This window comes from Gordionus sp. m RMFG-2023, chromosome 4 (assembly GCF_954871325.1).
Source record: "Gordionus sp. m RMFG-2023 chromosome 4, tfGorSpeb1-WG-v2, whole genome shotgun sequence".
NCBI lineage: Eukaryota > Metazoa > Nematomorpha > Gordioida > Chordodea > Parachordodidae > Gordionus > Gordionus sp. m RMFG-2023.
The window spans coordinates 17197439-17219579 of record NC_088778.1 but is presented as its reverse complement, the minus strand read 5'-3'; the positions used below and the strand labels follow the sequence as shown (position 1 = coordinate 17219579).

Sequence of the window (22141 nt, the reverse complement as noted above, 5' to 3'; positions counted from 1 at the left end):
TAGTTTTATAATTTGGATTAGTCGTTTATACTCTCTTTTTCAAAAATTGTTGATTTAGTATAGGCCTATAAATTTTTCCTTATTAATCCATTCTATAAAACATTGTCTAAAATGGTAACAGAGAGTTATATTAGTTTGATAACCTTTTGTCAATGTAAGTTGCTAAGAATTATATTATTGCATTATGTTGTTTTTAAAACCATTAATTGTTATTTATATGCCAGTTTTATTATGTATGCATAATATAATAATTGACAAAATATGAAATTCAGAATAATTGTTCAGAGTTAACAAATTTTAAAAAGGTATAATTTATTAATATAAAACACGGCCGAAGGCCGGGCAAAAGCGACAAATTGAGGGAAATGGGGGCGAAGCCCCCCATAAAATTTTTTTTAGTTGAGCCCCCTGAGATTGTAAAAGCTAGCGACGCCCCTGCTTCCATGATATTATTTTCACAGAAATCTTAATTAGCCCGTTTTTAAAAATCTACACAAATTGAGCTTTTTAGAAACACTGAGCCTGTGTATAAAGCATAGCTATTTGGTTAATTCTTTATACTACCCTCTTAATATTTTAAAAAGAAATTAAATCAATCTGTATAGACATAATATATCCTTCATAAAAGTGTTTCACACTAAATTGAAAACTATAATATAGGTCATTTTCAATTATTCCAAACTATATATTTAAACAATCCTCTCAACCTGGCTGTCTATAAAATTATCGTCTAAAATATTTTATCTTTAACGACTTTATTCTAAGAACTAAGAAATTCGGCTTATTATTCGTAGGATGACGATGACGATTGAAATCGTCATTGTTACGAACTTCCCATAAGAAATGCAGCTTTTTTTTTGTTCATAGGAGGACGCCCTTTGATTCATGAATAATAATAAAGCATATTATATAATTTCATCCGACTACAATGTGTCTTTCATACCGTAAATTTTACATTTCCCCAATAATAAAGAATAGAATATATTTATTTAATATTTCATCATATTATCGTAAAAGCGTGAATTTTATATTTCACCAATTAAAATCTGGTAGAATATATTATTATAGTATTTCATTATATTTTACTCCGTTATATGTTATTTAAATATATATGCCATATAAGAAAATAAAGAAAGTATATTAAAAATAATTATAAGATTACCCTTTATTATGTATAACTAAAATCCGTATATCAAAATAGTGTTAAACAAAATTAAAAAGTAAAAGTAATACTCAAATTAAAAAATCATAATGAATTGAATGAATGAATGCTCGATTTCCTTTTTCTACTTTCTATTTATTACCACAAATATCTTCTTTGACACTTCGGCCACTTTAATGCTGCAAATTTTAAGAAGAATTCAAAATATGATATAAACAATTATATAAAAATTCTCACGCACATCTTTCTCATTATTATCAATAATTAATATTATTATTGCATACTTTCAAGTATTGATCTCCTAAAAATTATTTAGATAATTTTAATTCCCGCTGAAAATAAAATTTCTGCCAAAGAATATTAGCGATAAAATATTATTAAGATATTTTTGAATAATTTTATATAAGGTTTTAAATCCAGCGAAAACCAGTAAAGCATGGCATATATAATATTATAATTACCGAAAAATGATTTTGATAGAAATTTAATTTCTTCAACATAATATCTTTAGATAATTTAAAATTTAATTTCTTACAAAGAATATTAACGAAGAAAGGCATAGATAATATAGCTGTTAGGGAAAAATGATTTTAATAGAAATCTAATTCCTTCTCAATACTATCTTTGGTACAGTGGCCTTTTCTCCCCCATTTTGATCGTAAAGGGAAATATACTGTATCATTTTGCAGTAGTTATGATAGTAGTGCTATTATTATAAAACTCTTTTCTTATTATTCTTTTAAAATAAATTCAAACATAAAAAGTTTACGAATAGTAAAGTTATCATTACAATTTCTTTTTAATGTTTAAAATATACAAACACCTATTTTGAAATTAATACATCTGTTAAATAAATACTTTTTCAAATAAAATATAAGTGAAAATATGGAAACTACAACAATATCAAATATCATTTTACAATATTTTATATTTATTATTACCGATGTTTGGAGACAAAATTAATTATCGTATGTCCGTTTTTTTAACTATAAAAAATATTTATAACTTAATAAATTCTATAGTGCTTTACACTATTCAGAATTTGCATTGTAATTGTATAAACGCTAAAAAAACCACCATTATAAAATAATTTATGCTCAATCACTGTCATCCCTTATGACATTATCAATCAAAAAACATTATTTTCGAAAAATGTAGGTTATTTTAGTTATACATCTGTTTTTAATTATCTTAAGAGACCTTGACAATGAAATGAAAAGATAATTTTGTTGACCTTTTCTTTTTATAAATATAAATGAAAAAATTATTTCGAAAAATCTTAACAAGCAATGGGAGGGGCGGTTAGCGCTGGTAAAAATAACGATGAACTAATTGATAATTTAGTCAAAGCAAAATTTATCAGAAACTTTAACATTGAAGAGGCGTTTAGGATTGTTGATCGTTCATATTTTTTCCCCAAAGATTTTGTGAACAATGCCTATATGGACATGGCTTGGAAACATGGGGATATTCATATTTCAGCCCCATGCATTTATTCTGAAATAATTGAAGCTCTCAACATCCAACACAAAATGAGTTTTTTAAATATTGGAAGTGGAACTGGATACTTATCAACTATTGCTGGGATTTTATTAGGTAGTCTGTTAGATATATAATAAATAAAGTTTTAGTACTTTGGATTAAAATGATTTTTCTAAAATTTAAACATATTTTAAGGTTTAAAAAATATTCTGGCCCAATATAATTTTAATATGATATAAATATATCTTATATTAATATTTGTCAGTTTAATTATTTTTGTGATTCAGCTAAATCATGTTCTATTTTTAATATCTTATAACATTGTTAAACCTGGTACAATTTTTTATTTAATTTTATTAATGCAAAAATTGTGTCAATTTTTAAAAATTACATAAAAATATGTTAGTAAATCTATCATTAATAGCTCATTTTTAAAGTAATTTGAAATTCATATTTTTAATATTAAATTTATTCTTAATTATTGATAGCTATAATATAACATATATTATTTTATATATATAAATAGGACCACATATTCTAATTGACAAATTAGTTTAGTTTTTATAAATTTAATCTGATAAATAAAGTATGGGCACACCATAATGGCAATGTTCTCAACAATATTCTAGTTACTAAACTCAAAGTAGTTGAATTTATCTAACAAGCCTGCCATTTTCTAGATTTTTTCCCATATCGAATTTGACCTGCCCATTATACAAAATATATTTTATTTCCCATTTATTTTTTAAAAATAATTTAATTTGTTTATTTATTTTTGATTTTTTTAAAATATTTAATATATATTTACAACTGAAAAAGTAATATGCATTATTCCAACAAAAGTTTTACATATAATAAATACATGCTTACTTGCCCTATGCATGTCCATCTTATTCATAAAATATATTAATCCCCTCAATTTTTAAAAAATATTTTTTACGTACTCACACACCCATTACTTAGAACTTAAGAACAACCTGCCTGTTTAAGGCCTCTTATCAGGAGCACAAATTTATTAAGGAATATGGGCAAATAAATTTTTTATGACATTATTTTATAAAAATTAATGAATTTCAGGTTATTGGAATTTTTGATTAAGGCCTTTAATGTTGATAGTAATAGTAAGTTCATTTTGAAAAAGAAGATATGTATATTGGATTTAGAGTTTACATGAATCATTTGTATGGTATACATGGAATTAACAAAGAGTTTATAATATTATAAAAATAGAGTAATATGCAATGTTAATATAGTAACTATTAAGGCTTGGACCAAAGGCAAAAATTATTTAGTTAATCAAAAAAAAATTATTTAGTTAATCAAAAAAAAATTATTTATATTTTTTTGCCAAATTTTATAAAATTTCTTTAATTTAAAAATATATAAAACCAAAATTGGACAAAAAAAAAGAATCAGAAACAGAAATTTATAGTTTCCAATTTGCTCTTCAAGGAAAACAGTTTAAATACAAAGAACAATGAAAATAAATAAAATATTTTTATAGAAATTACAATTATCCTTTTGCTTCTGGTGCTCCCTTGCACACTAGTTTAACATGGCTAAACAAGTTTTATGGTAGAAACATGGTTGATTACCAATTCAGATTTAAGAAAATTGTTACTTATTATATCCAGAGTTTGAAACCAGAATTCATTTAAAATTTCTAAGAAATGGTTATAACATAAGTGCAATTAAAATGTTTTATAATTCATGTTAGAGAGTTTATTTATTAATATGATTGCTCTATACAGAATTTAAACCTGCAAGTTTTGGAACCAAGTCAAATTTAGGAACCTGAACTAGAACCACTTTTAAAAAATTCAAAATCAGAACCAAAACTCTTTTTCATGAGGTTCCAAACTCCAATTATAATCTATTTTACAATAACTGGTGGAAAATTTTTAAACAAAGTCATTTTTGAATGTTATATTATATTATTTTGTCAAGGTTGTTTACACAATTTATAAAATAATTTTTAAAAGATTTTACTAATCCCTTTAGAATTCAGTTATTTATTATAATCTCAATAAATATTCATAGAAATATGATTTAGTATTGAAGCAAATTTTAAAATTAAAGGAGAGGGGGGGGGCGGTTTAATTTCCTAATAATTGTTTTGGTCTAATAAATTTTAACCCATATTTGAATGACATACTAATTTTTTTGAAAATGATAATTTCTTGTAATATTTATTTACTTTTTATTTACATTTTCACTATAAACTAAGGACCTTTTGGTGTAAATCACGGAGTGGAAATTTTTAAAGACCTGATTGAGTTCTCTCAATTCAATATAGAAAATTTTAAACGAGATATTTTAAATTACCGCCCAAACGCGCATTATCTTACATCTACCAATGATCTCATATATTATAGCGGCTCTTCCAAGAAACGTCGATCTACTCTGTGCTACAACCATTCATTTTCTTGTTTGCCTATAAAAACATTTATAAACCACGATTTGTTTCACTCCGGCCACGATAGCTCTAACAGCGATAACACCACTGATAATCACGAGAATACAACAAAATTTCCAGTCATAAGTTGCGAAGATTTTTGCCAACCTACTTTCATTCACGGAAATGTTATCGACATTCTAATATCGTCTTTTATTCCAGATTTTACCTTGAATTACAGAGATGACAATGGCGATCTAAAGGCGAAGTATAACCATGACACGCGCGATAAAACAAAACTTATGAAAGAATACGATAGAATCTACTGCGGCGCCACTTGCCTTTTAAACATGGAAGAATTGCTTAAACGATTGATTAAAGTCGGCGGTATTTTAGTGTTGCCTTCCAGAGATCAAGTATTATAATAGTATACTTTAAATACTATCTCATTTTTTGTAAAATTTTAAGTACAGTCGACCGTTAGCCAAGAATTTTAACTTAGAGGGGCATCAAGGGACACACATTTTAAGAGCTTTGCTCCATTGTTTTACCAAATTTTTATAACTTATAATCATAGCGTGAATTTTTTAAAAAAATTTAAAAACAATTTTGCCGAAATGGTGTTCCAGCTACATATCCTATGAATTTTTATGTATTTTTTGAATATTAATAAATATATAATATGATATCAAAATTAGTATAAAATAATAGTAGTTTAAAACTTTACTATAAAATTATTTAAATTTAGAGGGAGAGCACTCTTACAATACATGCTGGAATGCAATTCCGGAATAATCAGGTTATTCAAAATAAAAAACGCTGACTATTATTAATGATTTAAGTTAAAAAAATTTGCTAAAACCCAGATTGATTATTAATTTTATATTTAGATATAAATAAAATGACATTCATTTTTTTTAATGATTTACTTATATTGCATAAAATCAACATGAATAAGCCGGATCCCCAAACTCCGCGTCATAGTTATGAGTACGCCCTGTATACACGATATATACTTTATTAAAAAAGTAAACAATAAATTTTACTATTTTATTTACAGCTTATATGTATAAACCGAACAGCGGTTGATGAATGGAAATCTGACATAATAATGCCCGTTTGCTTTGCGCCTCTAATACTCCCCGAAGTTTTTCAAGAATTGATGGAAAATTTTGGACCCTCTTTCATACCACAATGCATAAATGAATATATCACGGGTAGCACTAAAAATGAAAGAAAAGGCAATAAAAATAAAGATGTTTTATCACAATCGTATATTTATATTAATCCCATGCCTCTAAAAGAAATCTGCAGATATTTCGTGCGCAAGTTATTGCACGAGGATTATCACTCAAAGACTCAACATTCCATTTTACACCTTCCGCAAGTCGCTCATCCCTGCGCTTTCACACCTAAAGATATGGTCCAAAGCAGTCTCGACGAAAAAGCTTCTATATGTGATTCGACCAGTAATCGTATCTTAAATTTTCATACCCATATCAACAAATCTAAACGTAGTTATAGCATACAAATCGTTGATTTTCCGCGGATGATGGAGTTTAACATAAATGACCACGACATCGCGGAAAGTAAGCAAATTCTAGCTAAAAAACGCAACGAAAAAGAACTGACAATGACGCTCAAGAGGATTGAGCAGAGGAATCGCTATATCGATAATGCTACATTAAATTTACCCGTACCCCAAGTTCTGCGCCAATATCTAAGCTACATATGACAACCTAATAACTCATGGTTGAAATAATCTTTTTTTTTGTAATGTTTAGTTGTTTCAGTTGTTTTACAGTTATTATTATTGACATAAAAATTATATAAAATTTAATTAAAATGCAATTATTATCGTATCAGGTTGATAGATAAAAATTAATAATTTATATAAAATTAAATTATACCAAAAATCAATTTAAATGGGTTTTAAAGAAATTTTATTATATACAATATATATTTGTATAAATTTTATATTTATACATAATGCACATAGGTAACTCCTATTATACATAATATTATATTTATTTAATTTGAAAATAATATCACAAAAAACAAAATATATGTATCATCGACTTGTATTAAATTGATTATAAGACTGTGTCCTAGCACAATTGTTTTAATTAAGAAACTATATTTATTTTTTGACATTGACACCAATTAATTTCGAAAATGAAATAGTTTGACGATGTTAAACGATACAAAAAAAGTTTAGTTTTTACTTTAAATAAAATCATACTAGGATTTAGCACAAATGTAAAAAAAGAGATTATTTTCGTTTATTTTACAACTAAATGTATTTTCTTATACAATAAAACTTAATATAATTCGGTATTACGGAATTTACAATGACAATGATGAAGTGAAAAATAGATTTCTTGGCATGCATACTGAGTTGAACGGTAAGTATCCTTGACAACATGGTTGAAATGTGAAACACCTTCTGAGTCGAGGTTCTTGGTCTAAACTATATTTATTTAAATTTAAAATTTGAAAGGTTTTACGAGGTTTTTATCTAAATAATTACTTGGTTGATTATATTAAAAAATAATGTTGGCTACCCTATTTGAATATCGAAACAGTCATATGGAATAGTTCCCGTTGTATCACACACATATGGATTGCATTGCCTATATTGAGTCTCAATTGGTCTGCACGGACAATCTCTTCATTTCAAATATTTGCAAAATAAAGGAATCATATTCAGCTATTTTTTTTTGACCGATTAAGGAGGTGATCACTTATGGACTAACTTACTGAGATGTCTTGAATACCGTTATAAATGTCAATATCTTGAAATAACCTCCAGATTTATATACAGATTCTCAAAATTAGAAATAACAATTAATAACGTTATCTTTTTGCTTCTCAAATGACAAAATAATTTTATAATAAATTCTTAGGCTGGGACCTCCCCCGGCAAAATAAAGTCCTTAAACATTTAAAAAATACGGCTCTATAAATTTTTAAAATGGTTTATTATTTTTTTGATACCCCACCCTCTCACCATAAGCATTACAGATCTATGTTTTTCCTAATGTTGTTTTTAATACTTCCTACAAACCTGTAATAATTTAATCTTGAAATCATGTTTTACTATTTTAATGTGATGCGATGGCTGGTGAGAGAAGAGAACTCACTTAAAATTATTTTTTTTCAAAATTAGGGAATAAACTAAATATCTAAAATTAGGAAAAAAGAAAAGGGAAATTCTATATGAAATTTGGAAAAAAATGGAATCTATCTAAAAAAAAATTTTGTAGACACTAATGTAATGCATATTAGAGTCGTAGAAATTTTTAAAAAAGTTTTTCGGCCCTTTAAATATTTTCACAGTCTGTAAAATAATTTTGTAGTAGTTGTCCAGCTCTTAATAATTTTTTATGAAGGAAAACGACATAAATTTTACAAAGAACTTACTAAATTTCGGCCCGCAAAGATATTTTGCACAAGACATATCTTTTTTGGTCTGGTCCGAAAATTCTTGCCCGAACCGACCTTTCAGACCTCGCGATTTTTTTACTCTTGTTTACGCTAAAATATGCCATCCATTAATTTACGCTTTCTAGCGATATTTTATAAAATAGATTGTAGGCTTTCTCAAGATTTTTTTAAATAAAATTTTAAATGCTTAAAATTTATTTAAACACCAATAATACTGCGCTATTTTAATTAAGAAATAGGAGTTTCAAATCAACTTAGAAATATTTTATTAGACTTGGAGAAATAGAAGGATATTGAATCTATGACTGTGCGGAACCTTGATTTAAAAAAAATATGCATAAGATTTACTTTATGTAATGATCTGTACACTTATTTGTGCATATTTATATAAAAATTTATTAAAATAATTTTTTCCCCACCTTTTGTTTGAAAGAATCTGGCAACCAGTGGTGTATTGCTTAAAAAATTTTACAAAAATATGTGTAAAATTTTATAAATAAATGCTTTATTATATTATATTTTAAAATCTAGGTCACAAAATACCACCGATATCTATAGAAATTAAAATATATAAATATTAATTTTAAAATAATTTCATAAATCTTTCATTTGCATCGTTATTTTTGGGTTGTATTTTTATATAAAAAGTTTTCATTCTCCCTTGATGATTCATTTTCATATTTTGATACATGAATCTGGGATTTGTTATTACACCCGATTTGGGTCTATTTTTAAAAAAGACTCGATTAATATTTTAGCCAAAATAATTTTATGTGAGCTTGGAGATTTTACTCATAGGTGACAGAAAATGGACCTCCATTTGCCAAATCTCGAGGCCTGCACAATATTATTTTGGCTAGAATCTTGATCGGGTCGTTTTTAAAAATCGGCTCACTCTGGAAGCCATTCTGATTAAATCCATTAATATTTATGAACATTAAATTTGGCAAATTATTTACTCTTAAACTCGCTCGATTATCAACCATGATCAAAATCATAAGATGAAAGCCCCTTTTACACTCAACACACAAAGCTAAGAAATTTTTTTTTATCACTAATCTTCATCGATATATTTTCGAAGCTAAGCAATCGTTTCATATTCATTAACTTTCAATCTTTGTTAGATTCTTTATTTACTTCTCGCCGCATCTATAGGCCAATTTTATTTTTGAATAAATATATTGGGAAGAATATTTAAAATAAAAAAAATAATTTGATTCAAATTATTTTACCCTCGTTTTCAAAGCTACATCAGAGATCTGGCCCGGATACACGGGCAGGCCGTATTTTAATTTTTTAACATATCCCGGGCCTCAAAATTTTTTATAAAAAAATTACCCGGCCGGCCATATATTTTAAAAATATAAAACCCGGGCTGGGCCCAAATTTTTTTTAAAAAAATATCAAGGCCGTGCAAATAGTATTTCTGCTATCCATTAAGCGAGACGGCGTGTATTTTCTAGAATAATTATAAATTAGTCTATTTTTTTATCTTACAAGTTTTGAATTTTTTAATGATATATTTTTAAATAAAAGAATAATTTCTGAATAAAGCGACAACTGTAAATATTTACCTACATATGGCGTCTACATGAAAAGTGGATAGGAAGGTTGCGGATTTTTTTTTGGAGGGGGGGGTAGGGGTTTATTTTGGAGGGTGTTTATTCCAATGAATGTAGACGCGGCCTATATAATATTTTATTATTGTCAACATGTTCCCAATGATTTATTTATAAAATATTAGTCAATTAAAAATGGTTCATTGGCTAAAGAATGCCGAAAATACCCTAATTTATTATTTCTTTCAAAGTAAATTGATTAATCTTAACTAATAACCTAGTTATTTAAAATTTTCAAATTCCTATTTAAATTACTAAGAGATTTTATTAAATTTGAACTATTTTTTGCCTTTAGTATTATTAAATTGGCATAATCCTAACATCAAAAAATTCGCTAAGCCTTGAGGCAAGGTACATTTTTTTCAAGATTGAGTTATCCTTTAAGTTTTAAACCCGAGCGAGGCCGAGATGATAGTTTTCGCTTAAAAATTCGGGTTAGCTTTACTAGAGCTTGCTCAAAACCTGCTAAAATGAAGTTATTTTTCACCTATACTTGTTGATGGTGAACCTTCTATAATTTATATAATGCAGAAGCGGCGGCGATATTAAATTTCTATAAGAATAAAAATATTGAAAAATAAATCTTTTTGCTTTATTTTCTATGTGGCTATAAAAAAAATTGACTAATATTTTTATAACAATAATAAAGAGAAAACAGATTCAAATTTAAGACTTGAAAAAATGTTTAAAAAATTGTCGTGGAGGTTGGGTTTCCTCAAAATTTGGAAAGGGAACTAAAATATTAGCGGTGGGGGGCTTAGCTTCTCATAGCCTCCCACGTAATACACTCCTGCTGTTAACCCTGCCTCTAATGCATATTTTATATTATACTTTATGTTAAAATAATTTTATTTTTTAAGCGTAATTTTTTTGAAAAAATTAAAATATAATGTATACCTTTCAAAAACACAATTCCTAAGACATCTCCTATATCTAACTTGAACTCCACACCCACCACACGGTTGATTACATGGACTCCATCCTCCCCAAGGTCCAAATAGACCGGCTCTGTTTTCCCTTCTAATGCAGGAATTGGGTACTTTTTTATTTTTAAAATAAGTTCCAAAATTGAAAATTTTAATTGAATCAATTTATATATAATAGGAATACCAACTCTTTCGTATTTATAAATGTTTTAAAATATTTTTTAAAAAAAATTCCGTATTTAATTATTTTGCCCTAAAAGTCTTCAATGGTTAAAATAACAAATATTTGAATGTCCATCTTCCCAATGAGAAATAATCGCAATAATTTAGTAGAAAAACATCTGCGATATGTTATTATACAGGATAAAGATTAAAATTAGATGAAGGTTCGAAGATTATAACAAGCCAAACAAAAGTTTTACACATCTGACCCTCTTGTAAAAAAAGAATGCTTGATAAAATTCTCGTGGATAGAAACCCCTTCCCCCATTACGAAAATCCTGGATATGTATATATGCCAAACCTTCTTATCTATTATAAATAATTAATTTTACACGAATTACAAGCTTCTCGGGATTTTTGCTAAAAATTTATTTTAACATACCCAAGATTATACAAATGAGATCCATCCCAATCTTTACAAAGTATACTCATTTTTAAGCATGAAATATAAATAAAAACCATCTTGAATCTATTTTATAAATAAAATTTGCAGATAAATCTTAACCCAACTTCTAGTGCAAAAATGGAGGCAGAGGCTTTCTTTGGAAAGTTTATTGCCTAGCCGTCTCGATCCTAATCTATAAGATGCTATTTAAAATGGGGAAAGTAATTGTCAATTTTCGAGTAATTCATTAAAGCAATATTCTATTCAACTCTTACTGAATTAAAAATCTGATTATGAATGGCTAGAAAGAGTTATCAAAGCTGCCAGTATTTTTTACTATGGTCAGTATTTATCAGGGATTCAAACCGAAACAAATATCAGTTCAGATTCGGTTTCAGATAAAGATAATCAGGGTTGTTTCCAAATATATTCTCCCACAAAATCCTTTATCAAAAGATCGGATGGAGTCAGCTTAATATCTTGGTCCAAGCTTCCTATTTGCTTTTGATTATACGTGGGTTTTTCAGCACTATCTAACTCTTCATTATCAGTTCAACCGAACTCTTAAAAAATATATAGCCATCTTCCATATTGTATTTACACCAACATTATTGAGTTTTTGGTGATGTTTTCCTAAAATTTATTTTAGTATTAGGCAAAAAATTAAAGAGTACATAGCGATAACAGTTTTCTTACTCAAAATAAATAATTAAATATTATCAAAAAATAATATCCGTTTTCATTTAGCTAAAGATTTCATGTATGAAAATGTTTTCATAATCCATCAAAAAGATATTCATTTAAGGATTAGTGTAAATGACAATAATTATAGTTACCTAGCGATACTTTTATCCTGAACCCTTTACCGAGTGGAACTGATGGAGCTTCAGTTACACTTGAGTCTCTATCTGCATCAAATATGATAGCCATTCTATCTCTCTGAGATGTAACAGCAACTTCTCTCGGGACAATTCCGCACAATCTTTATAATATAAATGTATTTTGTAACTATTTTAAATCACATATACATATTATATTTTTTTGAAGTTTATATTAATGTTATTTATAATTTAAAAAAATAAATATATACGATATAATATAATATTTTAATTATAAATGAGAAATGACGATTTGCCTTTTAATGGGAATTGTAAATATAAAATATTACTATTATACAATATGACGATTTTGTTTTTTGAATTGACATAAATGGACTAAAAGATATATTTCGGTTTATTTTTTTTATATGCCATAAATTTTGTTTTCGTCTATCTTTTATCGACTTTCTAAACAATTGGAAATATAACGTCAAAAATAAAATATTGAATAACTAACATTATGCTTAAATATTATGGGTGTAAATAAGTAATTACAATGTAAGCTGCTTGCTTGACTTCTGGTGATTTAGTTACACCCTTCTAAAAAATTAAAAAAATATTCGTCCTCTTTAAAAATCTGTCCTTTCATAAAAATCTTCGCCCTCCTTAAATTTTTAAGATATTATCTTAATATTTGATATTTATTGATACATAATTAATATAAATACAGTGCCGTGAAGTAACGTCTACTTTTTTGAAGAAAAGGAACGCCATTCGTTACCATCTTCTTGATGTAAAGAGTAACGATAACGCGTTTCTTTTTTTTAAGTAATGGTAGCGCAAAACTTTACTCGTTACTTTATATTTTTTCTTAAAAAATATAAACAAAAAGAAAAATATATTTTTATTGTATTATAAAATTAGTTTTATTTATTTTTTAATTCTTAATATTAATAATTTAAGCTGAGTTTTAATTCATATCAACCACTTCCTTCATTTTTATTTTAAATTCTCGTTGTTAAATTTTCTTTCGAAATTAATAATCTATCAAAATTCAAAGTAAATGTTAATAATGATATTATTATTCTTATAATTTATTTTAAGAATATTATGTCCATAGTACTTACTTCTTCAGATGAAGATGATTTAACCCTTCCTTGGCACCAATTTGATATATTTTAAACCAATAAAGAAAATTAATGGTACCAAGTCTACACTTTGTAAATGTAAATTATATCTCAACGCAAATATTTCAACCTCAATATCCAGAAGTACAAACTTAAAAAAGCATAGGTAAAAAGATGAATTAATATCATTTTAAACATTACTTTAATAATAGAATAATATTCTTTCATAATATTTTGAAAAGCTTAATCATGGAATTAAAATATAAATAAGGCTGTGCCGATATTAAATATCGGATCGGATCTAGCCGATACCTGTGAAAAACCCCGATTCGATTTTTTTACTTTTCTTTTTTTTGTTATTTATGTTATCTAAATAATTTTTTTTAAAAAATGCAAATGCACAATACCTTCTAAATTTTATTTCTTTTTTAAAATAGATTTATAGTATTTTAAAAGTTTTTTATAAAAATTGAAAGGAACACCCAAAGTTTTATTTATTATTTATATTATAATTATATATATGAAAATTTTTTAATCTTTTTGTATAGTTTTATTTTATTATAGTCGGAAAAAATAAATATTATATTTAATTTTTTAAGTAACGAGTAGCCAGTTACTTTTTTGAAAAGTCGGTAACGCGCGTTCCTTTATTGAAAAGGTAACGAGTAACTGTAACGCGTTCCCTTTTCAGATGTAACGAGTAATGGTAACGCGTTTCTTTTTTGTAGTAACGTTTACAGCACTATATAAATATGATCACATAAGAGAAGTAATTTCCCATTTTTAATATCTTAAACTTCACTAGGAAATAGGTATTTTTAAAAATGTATTCGTTCTTTTCATGTAAGAATATTCGTCCTCTTCATGTAAGTTTTTCGTTCTCTTTAAATTTATTAAAAATATTATTAATTGGTTAATGTATTATTCAAATTAACGTTTAAGTACCATTGCGTGATAAGTAGGAAATAGTTTGCAAATTTTTTTAAATTATTTAATTAATTAAAACTCGCTAACATTGATTACCTTTCTAAAAGAGGTTGAGAAGTATTCTAAACGTATTCTCTAACACTAGTATCTTTCTGCCGGATATTGTTTGTTGTTTTTTCATTTATTGATTAATGAGTTGGATATTTTATAACAATATTTTAATAAGTATTTTTGTTTATTCAAGTAATTTGGCTAAATAAAATTTGAATAATCACAATTTTTCTAAGAATTTTGTTTTATCATTTAGATTTAGTAGGCCAAATTTTTACTGAGGGATCAGGTTTGGGGTAATTTTGACCCTCTTCTCCCCATTGGCAACAAACCTATAAATTTAATATGAAATTTTTTATTCATATTTTTCCAGTATATCGTGTTTTTTTAAAAAAATATCCATCTATTATTTATTATAACTTAAATATATAAAGCAGTGACGTGTAGCCAAGGTGTCGAACTGTTAATAACAGTTCAGTTCCATTTCACTTCTGTTTAAAATTTTAAAAATATTTAGTTTCGTTATATTTTATAAAATCGATTTCAGGTTCAGCATCACTTCTGTTCGTTCCAGTTTTTATAAGTTTTAATTTTTTTAAAATTAATCAACATTTTTTTTAATTGATCTAAAATATTTTAAACTTTTAAAATTTAAAAATACAAAAGACAATTTAAAAAAATTAATTGTATTTCTTTATATAAAAATGAATAAGAATTAAGAAATTACAATTTAAATAGCATAACCTATGTATAAATCTGTATAATTTATTTTTAAATATTTTAAATCATGTTAATAATTTAAAGAGGAGTATATATTAGTGATCTGCATCGGGCCTAATTTTCCAAGCGCAACCTAGTTCGAATTTTTTTTTAAAAAATGATTTGCCGGCGGCCCGAACCCGAAACTTTTTCTAAAAAGTTTAGCCAGCCAGGCCCGAACCTGAATTTTTTTTAAGTTATCGGCCTGGCCCGAACTTATTTAAATATAGAAATTAATTTTTATCATTACTCAGAAGACATATGATATATGGCATCTAGTTCTAAATAAAATCAATATTTTATTTTACATAAAAAATTCAATATAAAATTGATAAATTTAAATATATTTTAAAAAACTTCCAAGACCCTACCCAGCCCGATTTTTATTTTAAAACTATTAGAGCCGATCCTGCTCGAACCCGATTTTTTAAAACAGTTAGGTCCGACCCGAAGCCCGTGGCCGGGCCTACTTTTGCAGATCTCTAGTATATATTTTAGCGGCTATGTGTTTTTCCTGGACAATATGTTATTTTTTCAACTTTAAATCATTTTTTTGAACGTGTTTTTTTAAATTTAAAGATCTTATTTTACCCGAAATATATTCTAGCATGTTTAGAATATCTTTCTTATAAATTGTGGACATTTTTGTCGTTAACCTTTGAGTCATTCATAATTAATTTAAAAAATCTATGGAAAAACTAATATAAATTATATTAAGTTCTAAAGTTCATAGCGAAATTGTCTGAAATTTTTAGAGTAGTTATTTCAAACATGATAGAATATATTTCGGATAAAATCAAAGTTTTAAATTTAATAAAACGCGCTCAAAAACTATTTAAAGTTGAAAAAATAAGCCGGAAAAAACATATTGACTATATGTATATATAATTTTAAAAAGTTTAAATTGAATGAAGAGTTCGATAAGAAAAATTTATTAAATTATAAATTTAAGTTTTTCATTAGATTTGGCTCAACACCTTGGACGTAGATAGGAGAGGAAACACTCTCAGGACGCTTAATATAATGAGAAATCCCCCTCCCCTCCTTTCCATCACCAAAATATTTTTTTATTTAAGAAAAACACTTATAAAATGCCGAATTAAATTATTTTAGATTGAATAATTTATAGATTACCTTAAACCAGTTGAACCCTGATCTATTTTATATTTAATTTCCAACCAATGCAAACATTGTCCACCCGCATCAAATTTTAATAATCCAAATGCCGTCGTGTTTACCTCCACTTGTAACCGTCCTCTTGAATTATTAGTGCACAATGCCTAAAAAGTATAATATTAAATTTCACAATAAAAAATGTTGCTTTGTTTAATCTAAAAATTAGACTTTTAACAGAATAAAAAACCCGGGAATCTCGAAAAAAATCATTAGAAAATTTTATAAGGAATATTAATTAATATAATCCAATCCTTATCATAAAGACTAGATTTACCCTAACCTACATCAAGCCTTAGAAAATAAGCTTTAGTAAAAGCTAAGAATATCAGTTTTTTTACCGAACATCATTTTTGTTGATAGTATTAAAAACGTTAAGTTTCTTAGGAATTTGTGGAGGGGATATTCCGGAGTTTGTCTTTTTATCTGTTTTATTTTAGGAATTTTTTTCCTAATAATTCATCCGATTAGAGTTTTATTAATATCAATCAAAATTTTACATAAATATCATCAAAAATATGTTTAATTGTACATTAAAGACCCAATAACATTTAGCCAATTTGTACGGATCCGCGATAGGCCAACCAGGAGTGGATATAACAAGGGGAGGAGTTCTTTCGTTTATTTCGTAGGCACCCACATCGTTAGGGCAATTATCAACCACTTAATTGTATAATTTTATACATGATAATTTTAATAAAATAAAATACTATATTTTTAAATTTCAAAGACCACCTATCTATTTTTTTTAACAACTATCTTATTTCGTTTTGTATTATGATAACAAAGCAACCTTGATAATTTTAAATATATTATAGGCATACTAACTTTCGCTCCGCTGAGCTTCCAAGCATTTTCTTCCGGCATACCCAGTAGGACAAAAACAAGTACCACAATCAAATGGCTTAGCGTATCCCGAATTCGAACATTGCGAATTTTGCCCAAAACAAGTGTCTGAAAAGTACCAAAGATCAAAAATAAATAATTAAATTGAATTACTATTGCAATAGTAACGATTGATAGCTGTCAAATCAAAAAAGGTTGGTTCATAACTTGAACCTATAGTGGTTTGAAAACGAGAGTTTTTAGCTGAGAATACCGGTGGTAAACTTGAGCCCAATTTGAATTCCTAATATAGTTAATTAATATAAATACTTTCTCATAACCTACGTTAAAAATTAATTACATTTTCATAATATTGCATCACACTTCCGTATTCATATGGTAGGTTGAAATAATCGGAATCCACCTCATCTATATTGACCATAAGGAGTGGGTCTATCTATTAAAAGATATATATAATAACTAGTTTAATCAATAAATTTTAATAGCATTACATAGTATCAAACATATTTTTTTTTCAAACCTTGCTTGCTTCTATAACCATATACAAATCTCTGTCTTTTCGTTGAACTTCATAAATTACACCTAAGGCTCTTCCAATTAATTGTGATATAGTTCGGACCTTTGAAAATAAGAATATTAATTAGGTTTATATACGGCTGACTCATAGTTGTCAAAATTTTAATAATTAAGCCTAACGTGTTCCCTTTGATTACACGTTTGAAAAAAAACCTTTAATTTTGGTAAAGGAAAAAATGGCAATTAAAATTTTTATTATGATCTATGTAGTGAGTTGGAAAATATAATTTAATCACTTTTTTGTATTCTAAGTATGTCCATGCAATAGCGAATTAATTTTAACTCACATATATTTTATTAGTTAAATTAATATAACTATGTCTTATTAATTATAGATTCAGGTGGGCATAATTAAATGTTACTCAGCTTTCATTTACAATCAAGTAAATTAAAATCGAAAAGTGAATTAAATAGATTTATGGTAAGTTCCTATATATTTTATCGATTTATTATAATAATATTTAAAAAATTTATATCTCTCTCAAGCAAATAGTTACCAACACCTTATGCATCTTCAGAAATAAAGCTTTTAATCAAAATAAAAAAAAAGGAGACCGATTACAGGCGGCCCAGGGCAAAAAATAATTTGGCGACCCTTTAAAAAATAAAATTCACCTAAGCTTTTTGATAATTTTTTGCAATGAGAACTAAAAGTAATAATTTAAATCATAAATGAGTAGCGCACATTATAAAAATGAATATAATCATAAACTAAAATATTGCAATTTTATATATCCTCCTCGCTTTTTTATATGCAAAAGAGGATATTATGTAAGTATAATCTAACGATGAGTCCATATAATTTTCTATTGAAATTAAAAAGAGATTATGTTCCATACAAAATCGTAGGTATATTTTAATTAATTTGAGTGAAACTACGTTCTATGAATGCTACGTTGAACGGTTAGAGCAATCCTTAATACTATGGATATATTTGATAAGGCTCCATTTAATCTAGCGTTATAACGTAATTTCCAATAGAGTTTTTATGGGATGCTTGCTTATTATTTTAATCCTAGTATATCATGCGGATAAATAAGTATATAAAACTACTAATAAAGTCATATCAATAAGGGAGGGGGGAGGGTATGAGGTAGATTTTTTCAATAATTTTTATTGGAGGTCTTTAGGTCCACATATATATATTCATTTTTATCTCTGATGGCTGTGAAGCCGCTGTACATCTTATTAGAATACACTTAGAAAATCAATCTACTAACGCGTCTTTAAACATAATTAACTATTCCAATGGTTATTATACCATTTTCGAAATTCCTTCCTGAATTCCTCTTGTACCCTTCGGGTTACACTAATTTTTTTCATTCTTGTTATCATCAGTTTTCTACTCTGCAATTTGATATTTATAAAATTCCATCTATTGAGGCATTCATGGTGATCCTCTTGGATTTTTATTTTCCAGTCTGAGTATCAACGACATCATAAAATCCATTAACTCCACCATATACTCCTTATCCTTAAAATTTTTCTAAACCTGGCCAACCGATAATAATTTTGAAATTTTTTTCAGCTTCCAATAAAAAGTATTATGAAAATATTTTCCAAGCCCAGCCCCACCCATTATAATTTTAAAAAAAATTTCTCAAACCTGGCCAACCGATAATAATTTTGAAATTGTTTTCCCAAGCCTGGAGCTTCCAATAAAAAAAGATAAATATTGATATATTTAAATTACTTTATCATAATATAGTTCCATATATAAGAAGAATTGGACAAAATTAAATATAGAAGGGTGTGACTAGAAAGAACATTTGTCTAATGAACGTTAAGTCAGTGGTTCGAATCTCGTAGATGTATTAAAAAAAATTTAAAGAATGTTTTCTTTTTTTTAAAAAAAATAATTTAACATTAGAGGTATATGTATAGTCTCCTTCGATAACATTAAGATGATAGAAAAGTTAATACCAAAAATAAAAATCAAAATTAAGATAAGTTAATACCAAAGGTTATACGAAAACGTTCATTTCTTGATTACGCCGATTATATATATTAGATAAATATTTTTAAATTTTAATGGCCGCCAATATATTTGAAACGATGAAAAAATATATAATGAATAAATATTTTACAATTTTAATGGACGCCAATATATTTGAAGCGATGAAAACATCACTTAAAAATCAATACGATATTAATTCTACAATGCCAAAATATCACTACTGTATTGAATGTACAATGATAATATCAATACGGTATTGAAGCTACTATGGGTATTGATTTCACAATCTTACACCGGCACATATTATTTTTAATAAATGGCCCTTTCAAGTGATCATCGATAAAACAAATATATTAATAGAATATTTTGCGTAGTGTCTTTAAATTTTAAATATAAAGAGGCAACCATTTTGTTTTATATTAAATAAAATTATTACATTGAAACAAGGTCCGTTTAAGAGTAATGTTTGGCGTCCACCTTGCCTTCCTAGAGGTGTGGTACATGTTCTAAAAGGTGATAGATTCATATAAATATTATAGATAATTTTTAAAATGTTGACTAACTTATTATAAAGTGACAATAATCTGTTTACATATAATCGGCAAAATCGTTAAAAAGTACGAAATTAACAATTTTTTGGGAGGAAGGGGGGGAGATAAAAGTTGTTACACAACAGTTGAAACCAATTTAATTTTCTCGGAAATTTCGCCTGGTGTCGTTATAAAATCAAAAACTTACAACTTTATATAGAACTTTTATATCTTTTCAAAATAAAAACCTTATTCTGGATGGAAACAATCCTGGCGTTATGTTTTAAACATAAAAATGTGTATAAATAATTATTAATGAACATTATATTTTTTAGCTTTTATGATAAATTTCTAAAAGTAATGTTGATAAGAATTAGAAAAATTGGGACATTCCTAAATTAGAAATCAAAAATCTAAAAGACAATATCTAAAAAGTAAAACTTCTAGAGAACTTTGCCTAATCTATTTATTACAAAAATCTAAAAAATCTTTGATTTTTTTATATTTTTTGGTAAATTATACGTTGTAGTTCCAGTATCAAAATATATATAGTCTATATTCATTGGATCTGTTTCTTTCTTGAATCTCAGGCACGTATTTTGACTCCAAAACTCTAAGGCCTTTTCAATTTTCCGGATCTGTTCAGCATCTTAATTGTAAATTTTGAAATTATATTTAATTTATAATCGTTGAATCTTTTAAATGGATTGTGCTCATAATCTTAAATTTAATATCATAACCTTCAGCGCAAGGCATCGTAACGCCTAAGTAACTTTAATATTTTCAGAAAATTTTTTTTTAATTGATAATAAATTAATTAAAATAAAACAATTTGCTTATCCGCAAATAAGATTATGTGATCTGGACAGGACCGTAACTACGTGAGGGAAGTATTTAGGGATTAGCTCCCAAATTTTTTTGGCTCTCCCAAAACAGGGAATTTTTAAATTTGTTTTTTTAGCGTTTTATGTGAATTTAAATATACGTAATACATTATAATTTTCTAATTCAGTCATTTATTACAAATTATTTAATATTTTATAATAAAATGCAACTATAATAACCTAATTCATATTCTAAGCAGCTTATTTACGTGTCCCATTAAAATGATGAAGTTTTAATTAAGGTAGAACAAGAAAGAATATAAATCAAAGTATATGCAATTTTTAAAAATGTGCGCCCCTCCCTGCCTCTCCAAGCCAAAATTTCTTGTTACGGCCCTGAATCTAAGATCGGAGGACAGACACCTTGGTAAACCCATTAATGCGAAATAACTATTTATAAAAAAAATTTTGGTAGTTAGACAAAAGATATTATACTAGCGTATTAAAAATAACAACCTCAGTTTAATATTTTGGCAAATATTTATTAATTATTTATCTTTAAAGTCAATCTCGTCCATATTATAATATCGGAATTAATTTAAAATTTTATAATACCTCAATCTTAATATTGGTTATAAATGGGTAGTAAAAAATTTTTAATGTGAATACTAGTAAATTTGGCTGGATCATAAGAATAAACTATAGGTTGTTGTTGCCATTTTCGGAAATCATTTAAGCCTCTAAAAATGGCGCGGATGATTCTTATTTTCGGTTTGCTTTTATACTTGACTAATTCTGTAGAATTTGAAAAATTCACCTGCGATAATATATATTAATTCATTTATTTACAGGAAGCAGATAGAAGAAAAATCGCGGGGTTGGGGGGTGGGGTGCATGAAACTTTTTATTATCTAA

At 26.7% G+C, this 22141-nt stretch overlaps 2 protein-coding genes across 4 annotated transcripts; one reads left to right on the top strand and one right to left on the bottom strand.

Annotated features, from left to right (window-relative positions):
• Positions 1 to 2310: 2310 nt before the first annotated feature.
• LOC135927787 (protein-L-isoaspartate O-methyltransferase domain-containing protein 1-like) lies at positions 2311 to 7019 on the top strand. Of its 3 annotated transcripts, none has more exons than XM_065463970.1 (4): positions 2311 to 2761; positions 4872 to 5455; positions 5788 to 5838; positions 6100 to 7019. In XM_065463970.1, exons 1-4 carry the CDS (start codon positions 2452 to 2454, stop codon positions 6772 to 6774), a joined length of 1620 nt encoding a protein of 539 aa, XP_065320042.1. In that variant the 5' UTR covers positions 2311 to 2451; the 3' UTR covers positions 6775 to 7019. The 3 variants fall into 3 exon arrangements, with proteins under 3 accessions (XP_065320042.1, XP_065320043.1, XP_065320044.1); XM_065463971.1 differs by having other exon boundaries at positions 2311 to 2758; positions 6100 to 7018; XM_065463972.1 differs by lacking the exon at positions 5788 to 5838 and having other exon boundaries at positions 6100 to 7013.
• A 5166-nt stretch (positions 7020 to 12185) lies between these two features.
• Positions 12186 to 21158, bottom strand: LOC135928684 (zinc metalloproteinase nas-36-like). Its single transcript, XM_065465139.1, has 11 exons — positions 21143 to 21158; positions 20925 to 21051; positions 20309 to 20378; positions 17860 to 17958; positions 17680 to 17775; positions 17493 to 17622; positions 17322 to 17447; positions 17026 to 17156; positions 16455 to 16600; positions 12475 to 12620; positions 12186 to 12271 (listed from the first exon to the last, which is right to left on the bottom strand). The coding sequence occupies exons 1-11, from the start codon at positions 21156 to 21158 to the stop codon at positions 12186 to 12188; spliced, it is 1173 nt and encodes a 390-aa protein (XP_065321211.1).
• Positions 21159 to 22141: the final 983 nt, after the last annotated feature.